A 19,613-nucleotide genomic window follows, 5' to 3' on the forward strand; every position below is an offset into this window, starting at 1 on the left:
TGATAACTGCAATTACTTCTGTTAGTGTGGCAGCAATATCATTAACTCAACAAGTATATACTGCTCAATATGTTGATACTATGTCCAAAAATGTTTCTTTAACACTGGCAACACAGGAAGCTATAGACAGGAAACTAGAAATGAAGATAGACGCCCTAGAAGCAGCAATAATACATATTGGAACTGAATTACAGGCATTAAAAGTGAAATTGGCACTGTCCTGTCATGCCGACTATCGGTGGATATGTGTAACACCGTTGAAAGTAAACGACACAGATTATGACTGGGAAAAGATTAAAAATCATATTTCAGGTGTCTGAAATAGCTCCAAAATGTTTAGATTTAGGGAAACTTCACAATCAGATAAAGACCATGGGACACTCCTGATTAGATTTTACTGCCGCAGGAGTAGCAAGTGACTTTTTCCATACATTCTCTAACTTTATTTCAGGAAAGAACATTCTGTCTACTATTTTTAGCTATGCTGCAGTGGCCGCTCTAATTCTGCTTTTCATAATTATTCTTCCTTGTATTGTCAGAATTCTTTGACAGAGCACTCAGAAGCTCGCGACTGAATTACATCTGGCTGTCTTAAGAAACAAAAAAGGGGGAGATGCCAGGAGCCAGCATGGGAGTTCCCGCCCATGACAAGGTCATGCGGAAGAGGCCTGATGGGCAAGGCGAGTCAGACCTCGAGGGGCCCCCCTGGACCTGCCTGAGCGTCTACCCCAAAACCAGAATCTGTTTGTTTTACTATTTTACGACTTTCACCAATTCCTCTGACATTTATGGGGGGCTATCCCTGACCACCTTTCTCTGTAAGAAAATCAACTTAGAGCTCTAGTTAATAAGTCTCCAGGGTATAATAGGTGTGTTCCAATTCAAATCCCTCAGATAGCTCTCTAACTTGCCTGATAGGTTTCCGGACTCTTACTGCTACACATGTGATTGTTCACAGCCTCCCAACCAGAGAGGCACAGGAAGCTTAAGATATTCTAACAATGCAGAGCTTCTCGGGGAGTTAATATTGTTAAAATGCAACTAAGTAGAGGATTTCTTTGTTGAGCTAATGCTTGCTGCCAAGTTTCCATATCCCTTACCCACTCACTGTGTCCGTGGGAGTGTATTGATTAATATAGTTGGTATATAGAAAATAAGTAGAAGCTTTAATGTTAACAACCTTAGACCCTTGAGTTAATAAATTCTCCCCTTGATTATCCCCCACTGCACCTTTTGCCCTATAGGAATGCAACTCTATCTGGTGCTTTCAGGGAGCGGCGCCAAACTTTAAGAAAAATCACCTTTGGAGAAAATAAGTTTTTCTGGTTGACTAACCTTTATCAGAAGAAGAATGTTAGCAGGTCTCCTGACCAGAAGATGATGTAAATCACCTAAAGCCTTTGTATGTGATAGGTTTGCAGAAAGAAAGCCTGGTTTCAATAAGGGTCAAGCACTGCTGACCTTGCATGACTTTGCACCCATTATCTTCTCTATACAACTTAGGGTATAAAAGCTCCTTCTGAAAATAAAGCTACGGGCCTCTCTCACTGAAGCTTGGTCTCCCCGTGTTATTCTTTCTCTCTCTCTCGCTGATGCCGACGTGTCTCTCCTGAGGGTACCCCTGGATCCTGCTGGGGCTGGACTCCAGCACACCACAGAAGTCCCTGGAAGTTTCTTAAGATTGGGGAAGTCATCCCTGGGGGCTCAGTGGTAAAGAATTTGCCTGTTAATGCAGGACATACAGGTTTGATCCCTGATCCAGGAGGATCCCACATGCCATGGAGCAAAAAACCCATGGGCCACAACTATTGAGCCTGTGCTCTAGAGCCCTAAAGCTGCAGCTACTAAAGTTTGTGCACCCTAGAGCCCGTGCTCCGCAACAAGAGAAGCCACCCCAATGAGAAGCCAGCACACCACAACTAGAGAGTAGCCTGAGCAGCAGTGAAGACTCAGTGCAGCCAAAAATAAATAAATTAATTATTTTTTTAAAAGATTGCGGGATTTCCCTGGTGGTACACTGGATAAGAACCTGCCAATGCAGGGGAAACGGGCTCAATCCAAAGTCCAGGAAGATCCACATGCTGGGGAACAACTATGCCCATGTGCCACAATTACTGAAGCCCAAGCACCTAGAGCCCCGTGCTCTGCAACAAGAAAAGCCACCGAATGAGAAGCCCGAGCACCACAATGAAGGGCAGCCCCTTCTTGTGGAAACTAGAGAAAGCCTGAGCATAGCAACAAAAACCTGGTGCAACCAAAAATAAAAATTAGAAAATAAATTATTAAAAAAGATTGGGAAAGTCAAGAGGAATGCGGCAGTGAGAATATAACCCGGACATGGGTATATCAGATGAATGTTACCGACAATGGCGATAGCAAATGCAAAGGCCCTAAGGTGGGCTTTATTGGTGGATGTTTTCCAGACGTGGCCTCAGTGAGGACTCCACCACACTGAGAAACCCGTAGCATTAGCCCAAGGCTTGTAGATCAGCGTTTTGCTGAGGTGAGTCCAGTTTAGGCCAGTGGTCCTGAAAGGAAAGCTTCTAGGGCAAACGCGCCCTCTGCTGGCAAGAATAGATATCAGCTCCATTTCCAATCCCAAGATTAAGAAAACATATGTAAGAGTTGGATACGACTGAGCCACAAACACGTATTGGACTTCCCTGGCTCAGCCGGTAAACAATCTGCTTGCAATGCAGGAGACCCAGGTTTGATTCCTGGGTTGGGCAGATTCACTGGAGAAGGGAATGGCTACCCACTCCAGTATTCTTGCCTGGAGAATTCCATGGACAGAGGAACCTGGTGGGCCACAGTCCACGGGGGATCGCAGAGTTGGACAGCACTGAATGACTAACACTTTCACTTTCACATTGCTGTTATTATTAGTGAAACACAACCAGTGCTTAATAAATTCGTGACCCATCCTCTCTCACCCCCGTGCAGCATGGAGGCTGGCACTAGTGGGGATGTATCTATAGATATAAGTTGAATGAATGGTGGAACAGTCTCCCCTTCTGTAAATCTGTCGTTCTTTCATTGCATAAACTGATGCTTATTGAGTATGTACTTTGTGCTATGTCCTGTTCTAAGCCCTTGGAGCAAGGCAATAATCAAGATAGACTAAACAGAGAATCCCCTGGTTGTCCAGTGGTTAGGACTCTGCCCAGGTTGGAGTCCTGGTTGGGGAACTAGGATCCCGCAAACTGTGAGGCGCGGCCAAAAAAAAGACAAAACACTACATAAGGCACGGTGTAAAAATCTATATACTTAGATCTTGTCATTCAGCATTCAAGACATCCTTATGTTTAGGTAATAAATTCGTGCCATTTGATGGCGGATACAATCAGACCTTAGAGAGGCTCTGACTGCGAGGAAGTGGCAGGAATGGGCCTCCAAACCAAGAAAATTTTAACACTTTTGTTCGCTGCCTGTGGGAACAAACTGGGTATCCAGCGGAGAGGAGTGGGACGGCGTCCGTTTCCATGGTTCATTTGACGCTGTCCCCAAGCTTCCGCCCTCATCGCGCGCCACGTGACCTCAGCCAACATGGCGCCGCCCAGGATGTTCCACAGCTCACGTGGTTAATGCAGGCAAGATGGCGGCAGCCGCTAGCCAGACTTCGCTGGAGTCGGCCCCGCGGATCATGCGATTGGTGGCCGAGTGTAGCCGCTCCAGGGCCCGAGCCGGGGAGCTGCGGTTGCCACACGGGCCGGTGGCTACTCCAGTGTTCATGCCAGTGGGCACGCAGGCCACTATGAAGGGCGTCACGGCAGAGCAACTGGACGCGCTGGGCTGCCGCATCTGCCTGGGCAACACCTACCATCTGGGTCTGAGGCCGGTGGGTGGGCTGCGCCCCAGCGGGGCGGCGGCGGCAGAGCGTGGAGGAGCCCAGGAGATTCCCTAGACCTGAGCACGCCTCCCAAAGTCTATCGACAAACGCGTATCGAGGGTCCCGGGTGGCCCAGGCCTTGTGCTGGGCGTGAGGGACCAGCGAGGATGGAAGCTGGCCAACCCTGTCGCCCCCAACATTTGAACCCAGGGTTGCACTCACCCCTAACCTGACCCTTTCTTCCGCCAAACCAGGGCCCAGAGCTGATCCAGAAGGCCCAAGGTCTCCACGGCTTTATGAATTGGCCCCACAATCTGCTGACGGTAAGGTGGGATCGAGGCCGGGGTTCGAGGGCATTCCTTGGGGGTAGATATTCCCCATCCAGTACCTGACAGCCCTGCGGTGGGATCTCCCTCAGGACAGCGGCGGCTTCCAGATGGTGTCCCTGGTGTCCCTGTCTGAAGTGACGGAGGAGGGCGTCCGCTTCCGCTCCCCTTATGACGGTGATGAGACCCTTCTGAGCCCAGAGAGGTCCGTGGAGATCCAGAACGCGCTAGGTGAGCGGATCCTGGGGAGTCGCTCCTTCCCCTGGTGGAGGTGAAATGGGCCTGCTCCTTTGGTAATGCTTGGCTCTGGGCGAGTCCCTTACCCTCAGTTTAATCATCCTAAATGGGGATAGTTTACAAAGATAATGATGTAATTTCGGTAAACCTCTTATCACAGTGCCTGACTTTTAGTAGCATTTAGTGTTATCTTTATTGCGGTTGTTTCTCTTTGTTATCGTTGTTCACTTGCTCAGTCCTTTCCAACTCTGCGACCTCATGGACTGCAACACGCCAGGCTTCCCTCTCCTTCACTATCTCCCAGAGTTTGCTAAAAGTCAAGTCCATTGAGTTGATGCCATCCAACAATCTCATCCTCTGTCACCCCTTCTCCTCCTGCCCTCAATCTTTCTCAGCATAAGGGTTTTTTTCCAGTGAGTCAGCTCTTCCCATCAGGTGGCCAAAGTATTGGAGCTTCAGCTTCAGCATTGGTCCTTCCAGTGAATAATATTCAGGGTTGATTTCCTTTAGGATTGACTGGTTTGATTTCCTTGCAGTCTGAGGGCCTCTCAAGAGTCTTCTCCAGCACCACAGTTTGAAGTCATCAATTCTTTGGCGCTCAGCCTTCTTTTTGATCCGACTCTCACATCCATACATGACTACTGGAAAAACCATAGCTTTGACTATGCAGACCTTTGTCGGTTGTTTCTCTCAGATAGTAAATTAGCTGGGCAAAGATATGTTGAAATAATGGGGGTGACAAGGAGGCTTTAGACCCCTTCCATCTCCATCAATAACGTACATTTTTTGATGTAGACAATTAGCATTTCTCAATCTAAAGTGCTATGAAAACAGGTTCCAAACATTCCATCTTCCAAGCAGATTGATGCTTTTAGATCCCTCTTTCCAGATATTCTGTGGTTTCTGCTTATAGCTATGGGCCTGGGCTCTGGTACCATACCACCTATGGAGCTTACAGTCCAAAGAGGAGACAAGGAATGATGAAAAGGTCTTAATTAGAAAGATGAGGGCCTTTCCATCTTTGTTTGGGCATATGAGTTCTTTTTTTTTGTTTTTTCAGTTGTGACATCTGTACTATTTAATTATGGCGGGTGAACTCTTAGTTGCAGCATGTGGGGTCTAGTTCCCTGATCAGGGGTGGAACTCTGGCCCCCTGTATTAGGAGCATGGTGTCTTAGCCACTGGGCCACCAAGGGAAGTCCCCCTTTCTTCATTTATTAGCCAGATTACTTCCGTAAAGAGAAAAGTTTCTCACCTACTCCTGGGAGACCAAGTATGAATAATTTCGGTCATGTAGGAAGAGTAGGATTCATTCTTTCCCTCTTACTAGTTTTCATGGGTTGATTACTTAGCACCCTCTATTGATGACAAACTAATGTTTAGTTTTTAAGGATTGCCCTGAACTCATGGGTTTACATGTATTTGATACATCTCACTGCATTGCAGTTAAAACCCTTGTTGCTTCTCTCATCACCCCATCTTTAGCTAGCATGGTACACTGTGCTTTTTTCCTATAATGACACATTGTGGCAATATTTCGTTGAGCTTTTCTGATCTATAGGTCCACAGTCTCTAATCTGAAATTCTTGGGGCCGGATAGGTATCAGAATGCCCTCATTTTAGAAAGATAATAGAGGGTACATACCATTCATTACACAGTACCTCAGTGAGGCCTGGGGCAGTACCCTGTGGTATTACACTTCATTTTTTTTTCTAATTAAAAAATTGTAATAAAATGCACATAACATAAATTTATCATCTTAATCCTTAAGTGTCCAGTTCATTGGTGTTAAGTACATTCACCTTGTTGTATAACCATCCCCACCATCCATCTTCAGAACTTTTCATCTTCCCACAGTGAAACTCTTGTCCCCATGGAATACTCACTTCCCATTCTCCTTCCTCCAGCCCCTGGTACCTACCATTCCACTCTATGAATTTGACTCCTCTAGGAACCTCGTATAAGTGGAAATATACAGTACTTGTCTTTCTGTGATTGGCTTATTTCACTTGGCATGATGTCCTCAAGGTTCACCCATGTTACATCGTGTGGCAGAATTTCCTTTTTAGGGCTCCATAATATTCCATGGGGTATCTCTATCCCATTTTGTTCATCTATTCAGCTGTTGATGGAACTTGCGTTGCTTTCAGCTTTTAACTCTGGTGAATATTGGTATTGTGAACCTGGCTGTGCAAATATTTCTGAGACCCTGCTTTCTGTCCTTTTGGGTATATATCCAGGAGTGGAATTGCTGGATCATATGGTATATACGCTTTACATTTATTGCATTAACACTTACGAATCTTCTTGGTAAATTGGGTTGTTTAAAAGATGACAACTGTGTCAAGTTTTGCTACCACATGAGTATCCCATTAGCAGAAGAAAAGTCCTTTGATTTTTGAGAAGTTTCTGGATTTTGGAATTGTGGGAAAGAACCTTAACTCGATCCCTATTGAAGGATGCTTAGACTCCCGACACACCACGAGGAATCACTTGGTACACACATCGTTTTATTCTTTTTTTTAAATAATTTTGTTTATTTATTTTATTTTTGGCTGTATTGGGTCTTCATTGCTGTGAAGCCTTTTCTCTAGTTATTGGGAGCTGCTGCTGCTGCTAAGTTGCTTCAGTCGTGTCCAACTCTGTGCGACCCCATAGACGGCAGCCCACCAGGCTCCCCCGTCCCTGGGATTCTCCAGGCAAGAACTCTGGAGTGGGTTGCCATTTCCTTCTCCGATGCATGAAAGTGAAAAGTGAAAGTGAAGTCGCTCAGTCCTGTCCAACTCTGAGCGACCCTATGGACTGCAGCCTACCGGGCTCCTCCGTCCATGGGATTTTCCAGGCAAGAGTACTGGGGTGGGGTGCCATTGCCTTCTCCATTGGGAGCAGAGGGCACTATCTAATTGCAGTTCACTAGCTTCTCATTTCCGGAGAAGGCGATGGCACCCCACCCCAGTACTCTTGCCTGGAAAATCCCATGGACGGAGGAGCCCGGTAGGCTGCAGTCCATAGGGTCGCTCAGAGTTGGACAGGACTGAGCGACTTCACTTTCACTTTTCACTTTCATGCATCGGAGAAGGAAATGGCAACCCACTCCAGTGTTCTTGCCTGGAGAATCCCAGGGACGGGGGAGCCTGGTGGGCTGCCGTCTATGGGGTCGCAAAGAGTCGGACTCGACTGAAGCGACTTAGCAGCAGCAGCAGCAGCTTCTCATTTCAGTGGCTTCTTTTGTTGTGGACAATGGCCTCCAGAGTGCAGGCTTCAGTAGTTGCGGCACATAGGCTCAGTAGTTGCGGCTTTCTAGCTCTGAAAGCCAGAAACAGAGGCTCAGTAGTTGTGGTGCATGGGCTTAGATGCTCTCCAGCATGTAGAGTCTTCCTGGACCAGGGATCGAACTTGTTTCTCCTGCATTGGCAGGCGGATTCTTTACCACTGAGCCACCCTGGCAGTTTCTTGTTTTGTTCTTAAAGGATAAATTTGCAGAGGTGGGAATGTTTTTTTTTTCCGCCACACTGTGGGGCTTGTGAGATCTAAATTCCCCGACCAGGAATCAAACCTGGGGCCGTGGCAGTGACAGCACTGAGTTCTAACCCCTGGACCACCAGGGAATTCCCCAGGTGGGATTTTATTCTATATGCAGGGCAGGGTTTTAGCTGGAAGGTGGCAAAATCAGATATGGATTTTGTTTTTAAATTTTTATTTATTTGGCTGCATCGAGTCTTAGTTTTAGCAGGCACAATCTTTGTTGCATCACGTGGGACCTTTCATTGAGGTTCACTAAGTCTCTAGTTGTGGAACACGGGCTTAGTTGCCCCAAGGCATGTGGGATCTTAGTTCCCTGACCAGGGATCAAACCCTCATTCCCTGCTTTGCAAGGCCGATTCTTAACCACCGGACCACCAAGGAAGTTCCCAGGGGTGCGTTTGTTTTTTTAACATTTTTATTTATTTTATTTTTGGCAGCACTGGGTCTTCATCGCTGTGCAGGTTTTTCATTGCTGAGCAGGCTTTTCACTGTGATGGCCTCTCTTGTTGTGGAGCCTGGGCTCTAGGGTTCTTAGGCTCCAGGGCAAGGGCTCAGTAGTTGTGATGCACGGGCTTAGTTGCTCCATAGCATGTGTGGTCTTCCTGGACCAGGGATTGAACTAATGTCTCCTGCATTGGCTTGACAGGCGGATTCTTCACCACTGAGCCATCAGGGAAGCACCCCCCTACCCACCCCCCACCCAGGATGTGCATTTTGAAATGCTTCCTTTGGTTGCTGTATAAGCAGATTGGGGTGGTTACGTGGGAATCAGCAAGACCTAGAGAGGGACTTGTGGGGTCCCGCTCATCCTCAGCAGGGGGGCTTTCCCAGTAACTGTGGTCCTGTCTCTCCAGGCTCTGACATCATTATGCAGCTGGATGATGTGGTCAGCAGTACTGTGACGGGGCCCCGTGTAGAAGAGGCCATGTACAGGTGTGTGTGTGTGTGTGGAGGGGGAGGGCCTCCTGGTCCTGCAGCCTAGTCTCCCTGCCCCTCACCAGGTCCCTAGGGCTCATGACCAGGGTCCTCTTGCAGATCAATCCGCTGGTTGGATCGGTGCATAGCAGCCCATCGACGGCCAGACAAGCAGAACCTCTTTGCCATCATCCAGGGGGGGCTGGACGCGGATCTCCGAGCCACTTGCCTTGAAGGTAAAGCCGTGTGCCAACAGGACCAGGGCTTTTGTATCACAGAGAACCCCACATGGGCCTGGCATGCTTAGAGAGTGTTGTTTTTATTTTTGTTTTAATTTTGATTGCACCCCAGGGCTTGTGGGATCTTAGTTCCCTGACCAGGTATTGAACCCTGGCCCTTGGCAGTGAGATCTCGGAGTCCTAACCACTGGACTGCCAGGGAATTCGCAAGAGTGGTTGTTACTAGGCGAAAGAGCATTCTAGGTGGAAGGAATGGCTGAAGCAAAGGCCCTGAGCATCATGGAATAGAGAGCATTAGGAGAATAATAATAGCTCTCAATCTCCCAGGTGGTGCTAGTGGTAAAGAACTCGCCTGCCAATGCAGGAGACATAAGTGACAGATTCGATCCCTGGGTTGGGAGGATCCCCTGGAGGAGTCCATGGCAACCCACTCCAGTTTTTTTCCTGGAGAATTCCATGGACAGAGAAGCCTGGTGGGCTACAGTCCATATGATCGCACAGATTCAGACACGACTGAAGCGATTTAGCACACAGAACACATCAGTTTCCAGGTGTTCACCAGGCGTTCTGCCAAATGCCCTTCATGGATTGTCTGATGGAGTTTTCATAAAGATCCTGTAATGTGGGAACTTGCAGATTCCCAAGATTACAGAAGGGGAAACTGAGGCACAGAGCTGTTAAGTTCCCGTACTCTCAGTCACACAGTTTGGACGTTTCAGAGCTGGGGTTTGTACCCAGACTTGGGACTCTGCAACCTACAGCATTAACTCCTACATTGTGCTGCTCTATCCCTGGGGAGTAGGTCAGGAGCAAAGGGTTGGGCCTGAGGCATTGTACTGACAGTGGAGGGCCTGGGACACCACACTGAGGTGTTGGGGAGCCATGGAGGGCTGTCGAGTGGGAGAAAAACCCCAGTGGGATGGGAAGGATAAGGTCCAGAGAGGAAGCTGGAGTAGTTGCCAGCGGGGCGGGGTGGGTAACAGAGGGCCTGAACCTCGGCTGTGGCCATGGAGACAAGGGGGCACAGAGATGGGGGCTCAAAGGCAGTGAGGTGTCATAGGCAGGACCCTGCATTCTGGAGTCCATGGCACTGGCTCCAACCCCTTGATCTGTTGCCTCATGGCTGTGCACCCTTGGGCTAGTGGCTTGACCTCTCTGAGCCTCACTTTCTTCCTCTATACAAATGGAAACCCATTCCCAATGGCAACGGGTCAAAGTGAGGAATAAAGGGGAAAATTTGTTCAAGGTGCCTGCCTGCACCTGGCATCACTATGTACTCTTGTGAAGATTGTGTGTGTGTGTGTTTTTTAATTTTTTGGCCGCGCCATGTGGTGTGTGGGATCTTAGTTCCGCAACCAGGGATCAAACCTGTGCTCCCTGCATAGGAAGCACAGAGTCTTAACCACTGGACCTCCAGGGAAGTCCCAGTTTGCCCACCTCTCATATCCAAAACCTGCAGGGATTTGCAGTTCATTTGGCGGCAAGACCAGACCTCTTGACCCCAGTTGTTAGGAGTCTGTACACATTTTGCTGTCAAAACGTTATAGCATTCGATGATAGGCAGTTACTCCTCACGTAGGATGTGCACGGTTGTAAAATCTGGAAAATTCTGAAACATCTGGCTTCATCTTGGGTTTTGGCTGAGGCAGCGTGGGCCCTGGGCCTCTCCTGAGGACTGAAGGAGAGGTGTCGCAGGCATTCTATAAACAGTAGCTGACATCACCAGCAGCCCCAGGGCACACAGACACACACACACCCACTCTCTCCTGGGGGTGAAGAGGAGGAGGCTGAGGCCTATTTCTTTCTGCCTGATCACCCCTGCCCTTGCCCCTCCACGCCCAGAGATGACCAAGCGTGATGTGCCAGGCTTTGCCATCGGGGGCCTGAGCGGGGGCGAGAGCAAGGGCGAGTTCTGGAGGATGGTGGCACTGAGCACGTCGCGGCTGCCTAAGGACAAGCCCCGCTACCTGATGGGGGTTGGGTATGTGGAGGAGAGGGGAGATGCCGCCCACCCCCACCCCTGCCTTTGGGGAGTGGATTCCTGGGAACCCCTGCCCCCGGGTGTCGGGACTAGGGAAAGACACAGCCCTGCCTGGGAGGGGACTGAGCCCTCTGCTGGGGGTGAGGGTGCCCATGTTGGGAGGAGGGGGGCCCTGGGCATGTGATCAGGGCTTGAGGTTCTCTGCTACCCCCCCCACCATGTGTGTCCCCCCCGCCCCCCCAGCTATGCCACCGATCTGGTGGTCTGCGTGGCTCTCGGATGCGATATGTTTGACTGTGTCTTCCCTACACGGACAGCGGTGAGCTGGGGCAGAGGAGGAACTGGGGAGGGATTCGGGGGCGGGGCTGAGGTAGAGGGGAGGCTAGGCAGGGGAAAACCTGATTGATGCCCCCTCCCTCTCTCGCTCCCCCCCCCACCCCCAGCGCTTCGGCTCTGCTCTAGTGCCCACGGGGAACCTGCAACTGAAGAAGAAGCAGTATGAGAAGGACTTCCGCCCCATAGACCCAGAATGTGACTGTCCCACCTGCCAGAAGTAGGAGGGGATGGAGCCTGGGGGCAGGGCGGGGCTGTGTAGGACCTGGCCTCACCAGCGCCCCTGCCCCCCACCTCCTGTCCCCAGGCACAGCCGGGCCTTCCTGCACACCCTGCTCCATAGTGACAACACCGCGGCCCTGCACCACCTCACCATTCACAACATCGCCTATCAGGTGGGCCTGCAGCTGGGAGGAGCAAGGCCAGGGGGGTGGGGGCCTCGCCTGCTCGCTGCTGGCTGCTGGCTGACCTGCCTCCCGCCTTGCTCCCACCCTGCAGCTGCGGCTGATGAGCGCCGTGCGAGCCAGCATTGTGGAGAAACGCTTTCCTGCCTTCGTGAGGGACTTCATGAGCACCATGTATGGGGACCCCACCCTCTGTCCCACCTGGGCCACTGAAGCCCTGGCCTCTGTGGGGATCACGCTGGGTTGACCCTGCTTGGTGGGAGGGAGGGAAAAAGGGGGTGGAATATATTGAAGGACTTTTTTTTTTTAAATTATAACAGTGTGTGTCTGTGTCTTCTTGGGGAAGTGGCCTATCTAGGTCCCCTTTCTGGTCTGAGTGTCACTGGGGCCCGTCAACTAAAAAAAAGATGCACAAGGTGAGAGTTGCGAGTTAACCTTTCTTTGGGTCAAAATGAGGACTGCAGCCCACGAGACAGCCTCAGATAGCGCTGAGAGACTGCTCCGAAGAGGCAGTGTAGGGGCAGGTCAGTATATATGATTTTGGTGAAGAAGGAGTTCAAGGCATTCAGGCACTGATTTTATGAAAAGTTTTCTGCAAGCAATGAGGAGCTGATGTCACCTTGAAGGGATTTAGTGCTTTTCCAGATCTGAAGAGATGCAAGGATTGGGATCATGAAATCGGTTCTTGAAAATATCTGACTAGCCAAAGACCCGTTCCATGTTTCCCTGGAGCACAGAGTGCCTCACCTCATTCTCCGCCCTGAACTCCCTTCAGGGCAGGTCAAAGGTCAGCAGCCGCACCAGCGCAGGATCCAGTCTCCACAGAGGCAGATGGCAAATGTCCTTGGCAAGCAACAGTTACAGCGCCCCATCATGGTAACAGATTCAACCAGACTTGGGGAGGCATTTCATGACCGTTTTGTCCCATGCTACTAGGAATGCTCTCTGGAGAAGATTTTATTAATAAACCATTCAGCATGCTATTACTGGACTAGGTCCTAAGAGTCAAAGATCTCTGTACACCTGTCTTCTGGTTATGGTCCAGGAAAATATTCCTTCTTACTGCATCTTCCCATAACTAGAGTTACACTATTCTAATAGTTGAAGGTATACAGAACTGTGTGTTTCATCAATTGCTGCAAGTCATCTAGTCATTATTTTTACTGGAGGCTCAGTTACATATTTGATAATTGTAAGAAGAAACAATTTTGTAAAACTAGCAGATACAAATAACAGAGCAAGCAGCATTGGGCTTCCCTGGCGGCTCAGTCAGTAAAGAATCTGCCTGCAACGTGGGAGATCTGGGTTTGATCCCTGGGTTGGGAAGATCCTCTTCTGGAGGGCATGGGAACCCATTCCAGTATTCTTGCCTGGAGAATTCCATGGACAGAGGAGCCTGGCAGGCTACAGTCCATGAGGTTGCAAAGAGTCACAACTGAGCTACTAAGCACAACTAGCAGTATTATCAAAGTCATAAAAGAATTAAGGGCCTGAATCCTGCACACCCTGAACTTCCGTTACATGCAATCCAGTATATTCTTGGGCTTTCCCAGTGGCTCAGCGGGTAAAGAATACACCTGCAGTGCAAGAGACAGAGGAGACCCAGGTTCGATCCTTGGGTCGGGAAGATCCCCTGGAGAAGGAAATGGCAAGCCACTCCAGTATTTTTGCCTGAAAAATCCCACGGACAGAAGAGCCTGGTGGTTTATAGTCCATGGGGTTGCAGAGTCAGACACAACTTAGGACCTAAGCACACAGTATATTCTTAGGTCATTTTACTTAGTCTGTTCTGTACCCATCTTTATTATTTCTAGGTAAATGACATATTTGCACCATCCTTAAGATTCTCAGCCCAATTTCCTAGTGTTGCTAGGCTGATTAGCCTAAATTTAAGGATATAATTTAATTGTTCCTAAGATAAAGGGGGGCCTTAATACTTAAATGACCCCAGCCTGCTGTTACTGATACAGATCCATCCCATTATGGGAGTTTTCCTGTGATAGATGAGGTGTTACAGGTTTTAATTGAGACTCAGGTTTTCATTCTGATACAGTTTGAGTGTGCCTAAAAGAAAATTTAAATCTATGGCCGGGGTCAGAGCTAGTATCATTAATTGGTCAGGTGAGAGGATCCCATCTAGTAGTAATATCATGAATAGAAAGAACAGGACTGAACTCTCCTAAAATAAATTTCCTAAGGTCTATCTACTCAGAGGCTTGGAGGGGAGAAATCCACCAAGGTAATCCAGAAATACTAGACACAGGTAATTGGCCACAAACCCAACAATTTGATTGATTTTTAAAACTAGCACAGGATCCTGTCCACGAGAGAAAACATTTGATTTATATGCAAAAGTCCAAGAAGTCAAGAAAACACTATAAATGATACAAATCAGGTCTAGCATCTTGGGCAAGCTGTCTGCTTCTGATGTTGTCTTCTCATCCTGGTGGAGTGGACCAAAGGACCTTTTTATCCTCTGATAAAAGATCCTTCCACCCAGGTTGGAGACAGTCTCTTAAATGATGTCTTTTTCCAGTCTTGGTTGCAGGTCATGAGGCATCTGATCTTCTTCAGAAACAAACTTAAAGTGTCCTTTAGTAATTCAATTATTGCACATTAATATAGCATAAGAGCAAAGAACTATCCAGGGATGAGTCTTAGTAGATACAGACCTCCAGTAACAAAACTAGGATTTAACATTCATTGAACCATCTTTTTCTCCCTAAAAATACCCTCATTTTTACAAAATATAACCAAATTAAGACTAGTTTGTGAAACAAGTCTGATTTCAATAAACTTTGCCTGATGATTTATATAAACATAATTAATGATAGACTTTTTTGTTTTTTCCTTGCTGAAACTTATCAAATGAGTCTTGGACTGAACTTTAAAAAAAACCTCTCAGGGCTAGGAAAGTCATGCCAAAGGCTTATCACAGATTGCACCTAACAGGTTTAAGTGATTTCCTCCCTTCTCAAAGTCTCCAAAATTCCTTGAGATTCCTATACCTGTTAGTGATGTAGCCATTCTAACTTACCTGATAAAGCTAACTGGAAACCTAAGAGTTTCCAATCTCTGGAGGGGTCAGATAGAAAGGTAAATGTTTCAATTTTGCTTACAAAAGTATAATTTTACCAAGTTACTATAAGTCATAATTAGTTTGAGGAGGAGATTTTCCTTACACCTGGAAAACAGATTCAAACCAGTAATTTTTCAGATAGAAACCATAAAAGTTACAAGCATATTCATGAGTTTATTCAGTCCTTTTGTTAATCTTTGTGAAGCCATCAGGTTTCCCATTCAGTTCAGTTCAGTCGCTCAGTCGTGTCCGACTCTTTGCAACCCCATGAACTGCAGCACGCCAGGCCTCCCTGTCCATCACCAACTCCTGGAGTTCACTCAGACTCATGTCCATCGAGTTGGTGATGCTATCCAGCCATTAGAATCCTTTAATTTCTTACCCAGTTCAGCATTATGGTTTGAAAGTCAGAAACTTGTATTTATCCAAAAGTCCTTTCTGTAAATCTTAAAAGAGGATGCATTTTTGCAAAAAAAGTCAGAATAAAACCGTAACTGTCTATAATGGTGAAAGACTTAAGGCATGCTTAAAATCTAATTACAATGCAGTTTACAAAGAAACTTGGTTATGGCTGTGACAACACTGCAAGATAGTAACTAGAATTATGACTGATAACATTTTACCAGGACATATCAGAATTTTACACACTCCATATAATTTGTAGGTTATCTTAATATAGATAATGTAGCATTTACCATACTATATAACCTGAGGCGATTGATTACTCAATTGATTACTTCCCATGCACTTCAACATACCAAATGAGCCTAATTAGTTTAATATCTCCCTTTGGAATGTTTCAGGGGGCCCTCTGAAACATGCCAAAGTTTGCTAGAAATCAAAATAACTTTAATTAAAAGTTGATATTTGGGAAGCTAGTCAAAAAGTTTTAAAACACTTGGTTAAATGTCACCATGAGACAATACTTATTCCTTAACCAAGGTAACCAGAGATCTCGAAAGCAAATAGAAATCACTTGAAGGCAAAGAAATTAATAAAATCTGTTATCAAAAATGTCACTCCAAGAAAACTTTTCTCTAAACAGAAAGAAAAAGTTAAATCCAAGTCTTTAGCATACTCCCAACAAGAGTCATTTACCTAACTAAATTCAATCCAGTCTTAGGAAATCCTGATCATTCATAACTCTTTTCAGTATTTTTTTTATTCCTCACACCTTCTTTTACTGAAAACAAATATCTTAGTTTCCTTAAAGTTTTTTTCCACACTGAGTTACTTTTCTTGTGGACAAATTTGTAACACGTAGAATAAGGTACTATTTGACCTCCAGTAAACCTAGGCAAAATGATAGGATACTGAAAGGGGAACTCCCGGGTCAGTAGGTGCCCAATATGCTACTGGAGATCAGTGGAGAAATAACTCCAGAAAGAATGAAGGGATGGAGCCAAAGCAAAAACAATACCCAGTTGTGCATGTGACTGGTGATAGAAGCAAGGTCCGAAGCTGTAAAGAGCAATATTGCATAGGAACCTGGAATGTCAGGTCCATGAATCAAGGCAAATTGGAAGTGGTCAACCAGGAGATGGCAAGAGTGAATGTCAACATTCTAGGAATCAGTGAACTAAAATGGACTGGAATGGGTGAATTTAACTCAGATGACCGTTATATCTACTACTGCAGGCAGGAATCCCTTAGAAGAAATGGAGTAGCCATCATGGGCAACAAAAGAGTCCAAAATTCAGTACTTGGATGCAATCTCAAAAACGACAGAATGATCTCTGTTTGTTTCCAAGGCAGACCATTCAATATCATGGTAATCCAAGTCTATGCCCCAACCAGTAACGCTGAAGAAGCTGAAGTTGAACGGTTCTATGAAGACCTGCAAGACCTTTTAGAACTAACACCCAAAAAAGATGTCCTTTTCATTATAGGGGACTGGAATGCAAAAGTAGGAAGTCAAGAAACACCTGGAGTAACAGGCAAATTTGGCCTTGGAGTACGGAATGAAGCAGGACAAAGGCTAATAGAGTTTTGCCAAGAGAACACACTGGTCATAACAAACACCCTCTTCCAACAACACAAGAGAAGACTCTACATATGGACATCACCAGATGATCAACACTGAAATCAGATTGATTATATTCTTTGCAGCCAAAGATGGAGAAGTTCTATACAGTCAGCAAAAACAAGACTGGGAGCTGACTGTGGCTCAGATCATGAACTCCTTATTGACAAATTCAGACTTAAATTGAAGAAAGTGGGGAAAATCACTAGACCATTCAGGTATGACCTAAATCAAATCCCTTATGATTATACAGTGAAAGTGAGAAATTGATTTAAGGGACTAGATCTGATAGACAGTGCCTGATGAACTATGGAAGGAGGTTCATGACATTGTACAGGAGACAGGGATCAAGACCATCCCCATGGAAAAGAAATGCAAAAAAGCAAAATGGCTGTCTGAAGAGGCCTCACAAATAGCTGTGAAAAGAAGAGAAGTGAAAAGCAAAGGAGAAAAGGAAAGATATAAGCATCTGAATGCAGAGTTCCAAAGAATAGCAAGGAGAGATAAGACAGCCTTCCTCAGTGACCAATGCAAAGAAATAGAGGAAAATAACAGAATGGGAAAGACTAGAGATTTCTTCAAGAAAATTAGAGATACCAAGGGAACATTTCATGTAAAGATAGGCTTGATAAAGGACAGAAATGGTATGGACCTAACAGAAGCAGAAGATATTAAGAAGAGGTGGCAAGAATACACAGAAGAACTGTACAAAAAAGATCTTCATGACCCAGATAATCACGATGGTTTGATCACTCATCTAGAGCCAGACATTCTGGAATGTGAAGTCCAGTGGGCCTTAGAAAGCATCACTACGAATAAAGCTAGTGGAGGTAATGGAATTCCAGTTGAGCTATTTCAAGTCCTGAAAGATGATGCTGTGAAAGTGCTGCACTCAAAATGCCAGCAAACTTGGAAAACTCAGCAGTGGCCACAGGACTGGAAAAGGTCAGTTTTCATTCCAATCCCAAAGAAAGGCAATGCCAAAGAATGCTCAGACTACTGCACAATTGCACTCATCTCACACGCTAGTAAAGTAATGCTCAAAATTCTCCAAACCAGGCTTCAACAGTATGTGAACCATGTGAACTTCCAGATGTTCAAGCTGGTTTTAGAAAAGGTAGAGGAACCAGAGGTCAAATTGCCAACATCTGCTGGATCATCGAAAAAGCAAGAGAGTTCCAGAAAAACGTATATTTCTGCTTTATTGACTATGCCAAAGCCTTTGACTGTGTGGATCACAATAAACTGTGGAAAATTCTGAAAGAGATGGGAGTATCAGACCACCTGACCTGCCTGTTGAGAAACCTGTATGCAGGTCAGGAAGCAACAGTTAGAACTGGACATGGAACAACAGACTGGTTCCAAATAGGAAAAGGAGTACATCAAGGCTGTATATTGTCACCCTGCTTATTTAACTTCTATGCAGAGTACATCATGAGAAATGCTGGGCTGGAAGAAGCACAAGCGGGAATCAAGATTGCCGGGAGAAATATCAATAACCTCAGATATGCAGATGACACCACCCTTATGGCAGAAAGTGAAGAGGAACTAAAAAGCCTCTTGATGAAAGTGAAAGAGGAGACTGAAAAAGTTGTCTTAAAGCTCAACATTCATAAAAACTAAGATCATGGCATCTGGTCCCATCACTTCATGAGAAATAGATGGGAAAACAGTGGAAACAGTGTCAGACTTAATTTTTTTCGGCTCCAAAATCACTGCAGATGGTGATTGCAGCCATGAAATTAAAAGATGCTTACTCCTTGGAAGGAAAGTTATGACCAACCTAGATAGTATATTGAAAAGCAGAGACATTACTTTGCCAACAAAGGTCCATCTAGTCAAGGCTATGGTTTTTCCTGTGGTCATGTATGGATGTGAGAGTTGGACTGTGAAGAAAGCTGAGCACTGAAGAATTGATGCTTATGAACTGTGGTGTTGGAGAAGACTCTTGAGAGTCCCTTGGACTGCAAGGAGATCCAACCAATCCATCCTAAAGGAGATCAGTCCTGGGTGTTCACTGGAAGGAATGATGCTGAAGCTGAAACTCCAATACTTTGGCCACCTCATGTGAAGAGTTGACTCATTGGAAAAGACTCTGATGCTGGGAGGGATTGGGGGCAGGAGGAGAAGGGGACAACAGAGGATGAGATAGCTGGATGGCATCACCGACTCGATGGACATGAGTTTGGGTAAACTCCGGGAGTTGGTGATGGACAGGGAGGCCTGGCATGCTGTGATTCATGGGGTCACGAAGAGTCGGACACGACTGAGTGACTGAACTGAACTGAAACCTAGGTACAACAGGAATATTATACTTAACACTGGTAACTCTAGACAGGTCTACATTAATCAAAGCAACAAACTTAAGCCATCTTCAGTAGTAAGTATAAACTCAGTACTGGATTATTTCCCAGATCATGGCTCCTAAAATTTATCTTGTTCAATTTTCTATAGATTTAATTTGTAAGTACTTACTTTCAAGTCAGTTAAAATAGTTCATTTACAAGTGAACTTTTACATAAAGACTGAACTGAAAATCTGTCTTTTCTGCTTGAGTTCAAAAGACTTTTCCCCTGCTCCCCACTTTTTTTCCCCTGAGGGCCTGGACAAAGGGGAGAGAAATACCATTGCTTTTGTTTATTTACTCTTGGCTCTGCTGGGCCTTCACTGCTGTGTGAGGGCTTTCTCTGGTTGCAGCAAGTAGGGGCTACTCTCCATGCA

The 19,613-nt window shown here is 46.2% G+C and overlaps 2 protein-coding genes across 7 annotated transcripts in view; both read left to right on the top strand.

Annotated features, from left to right (window-relative positions):
* Positions 1-1,552, top strand: part of ILF3 (interleukin enhancer binding factor 3) — a 49,280-nt gene extending 47,728 nt beyond the window's left edge. For all 5 annotated transcript variants that reach the window (XM_070792820.1, XM_070792823.1, XM_070792824.1 and 2 more), the window contains exon 22: positions 540-1,552. The gene's annotated coding sequence lies outside the window, so the exon portion shown is untranslated. The remainder of the gene's footprint in view (positions 1-539) is intronic.
* A 2,017-nt stretch (positions 1,553-3,569) lies between these two features.
* Positions 3,570-12,773, top strand: QTRT1 (queuine tRNA-ribosyltransferase catalytic subunit 1). Of its 2 annotated transcripts, none has more exons than XM_070792830.1 (10): positions 3,570-3,590; positions 4,084-4,152; positions 4,248-4,386; positions 8,773-8,851; positions 8,954-9,069; positions 10,915-11,053; positions 11,297-11,372; positions 11,497-11,606; positions 11,694-11,781; positions 11,885-12,773. In XM_070792830.1, the coding sequence occupies exons 1-10, from the start codon at positions 3,585-3,587 to the stop codon at positions 12,035-12,037; spliced, it is 975 nt and encodes a 324-aa protein (XP_070648931.1). In that variant the 5' UTR covers positions 3,570-3,584; the 3' UTR covers positions 12,038-12,773. The 2 variants fall into 2 exon arrangements, with proteins under 2 accessions (XP_070648931.1, XP_070648930.1); XM_070792829.1 differs by lacking the exon at positions 3,570-3,590 and adding an exon at positions 3,596-3,838.
* Positions 12,774-19,613: the final 6,840 nt, after the last annotated feature.

The sequence above is a fragment of the Bos indicus genome, chromosome 7, assembly GCF_029378745.1.
Source record: "Bos indicus isolate NIAB-ARS_2022 breed Sahiwal x Tharparkar chromosome 7, NIAB-ARS_B.indTharparkar_mat_pri_1.0, whole genome shotgun sequence".
Taxonomy (NCBI): Eukaryota; Metazoa; Chordata; class Mammalia; order Artiodactyla; family Bovidae; genus Bos; species Bos indicus.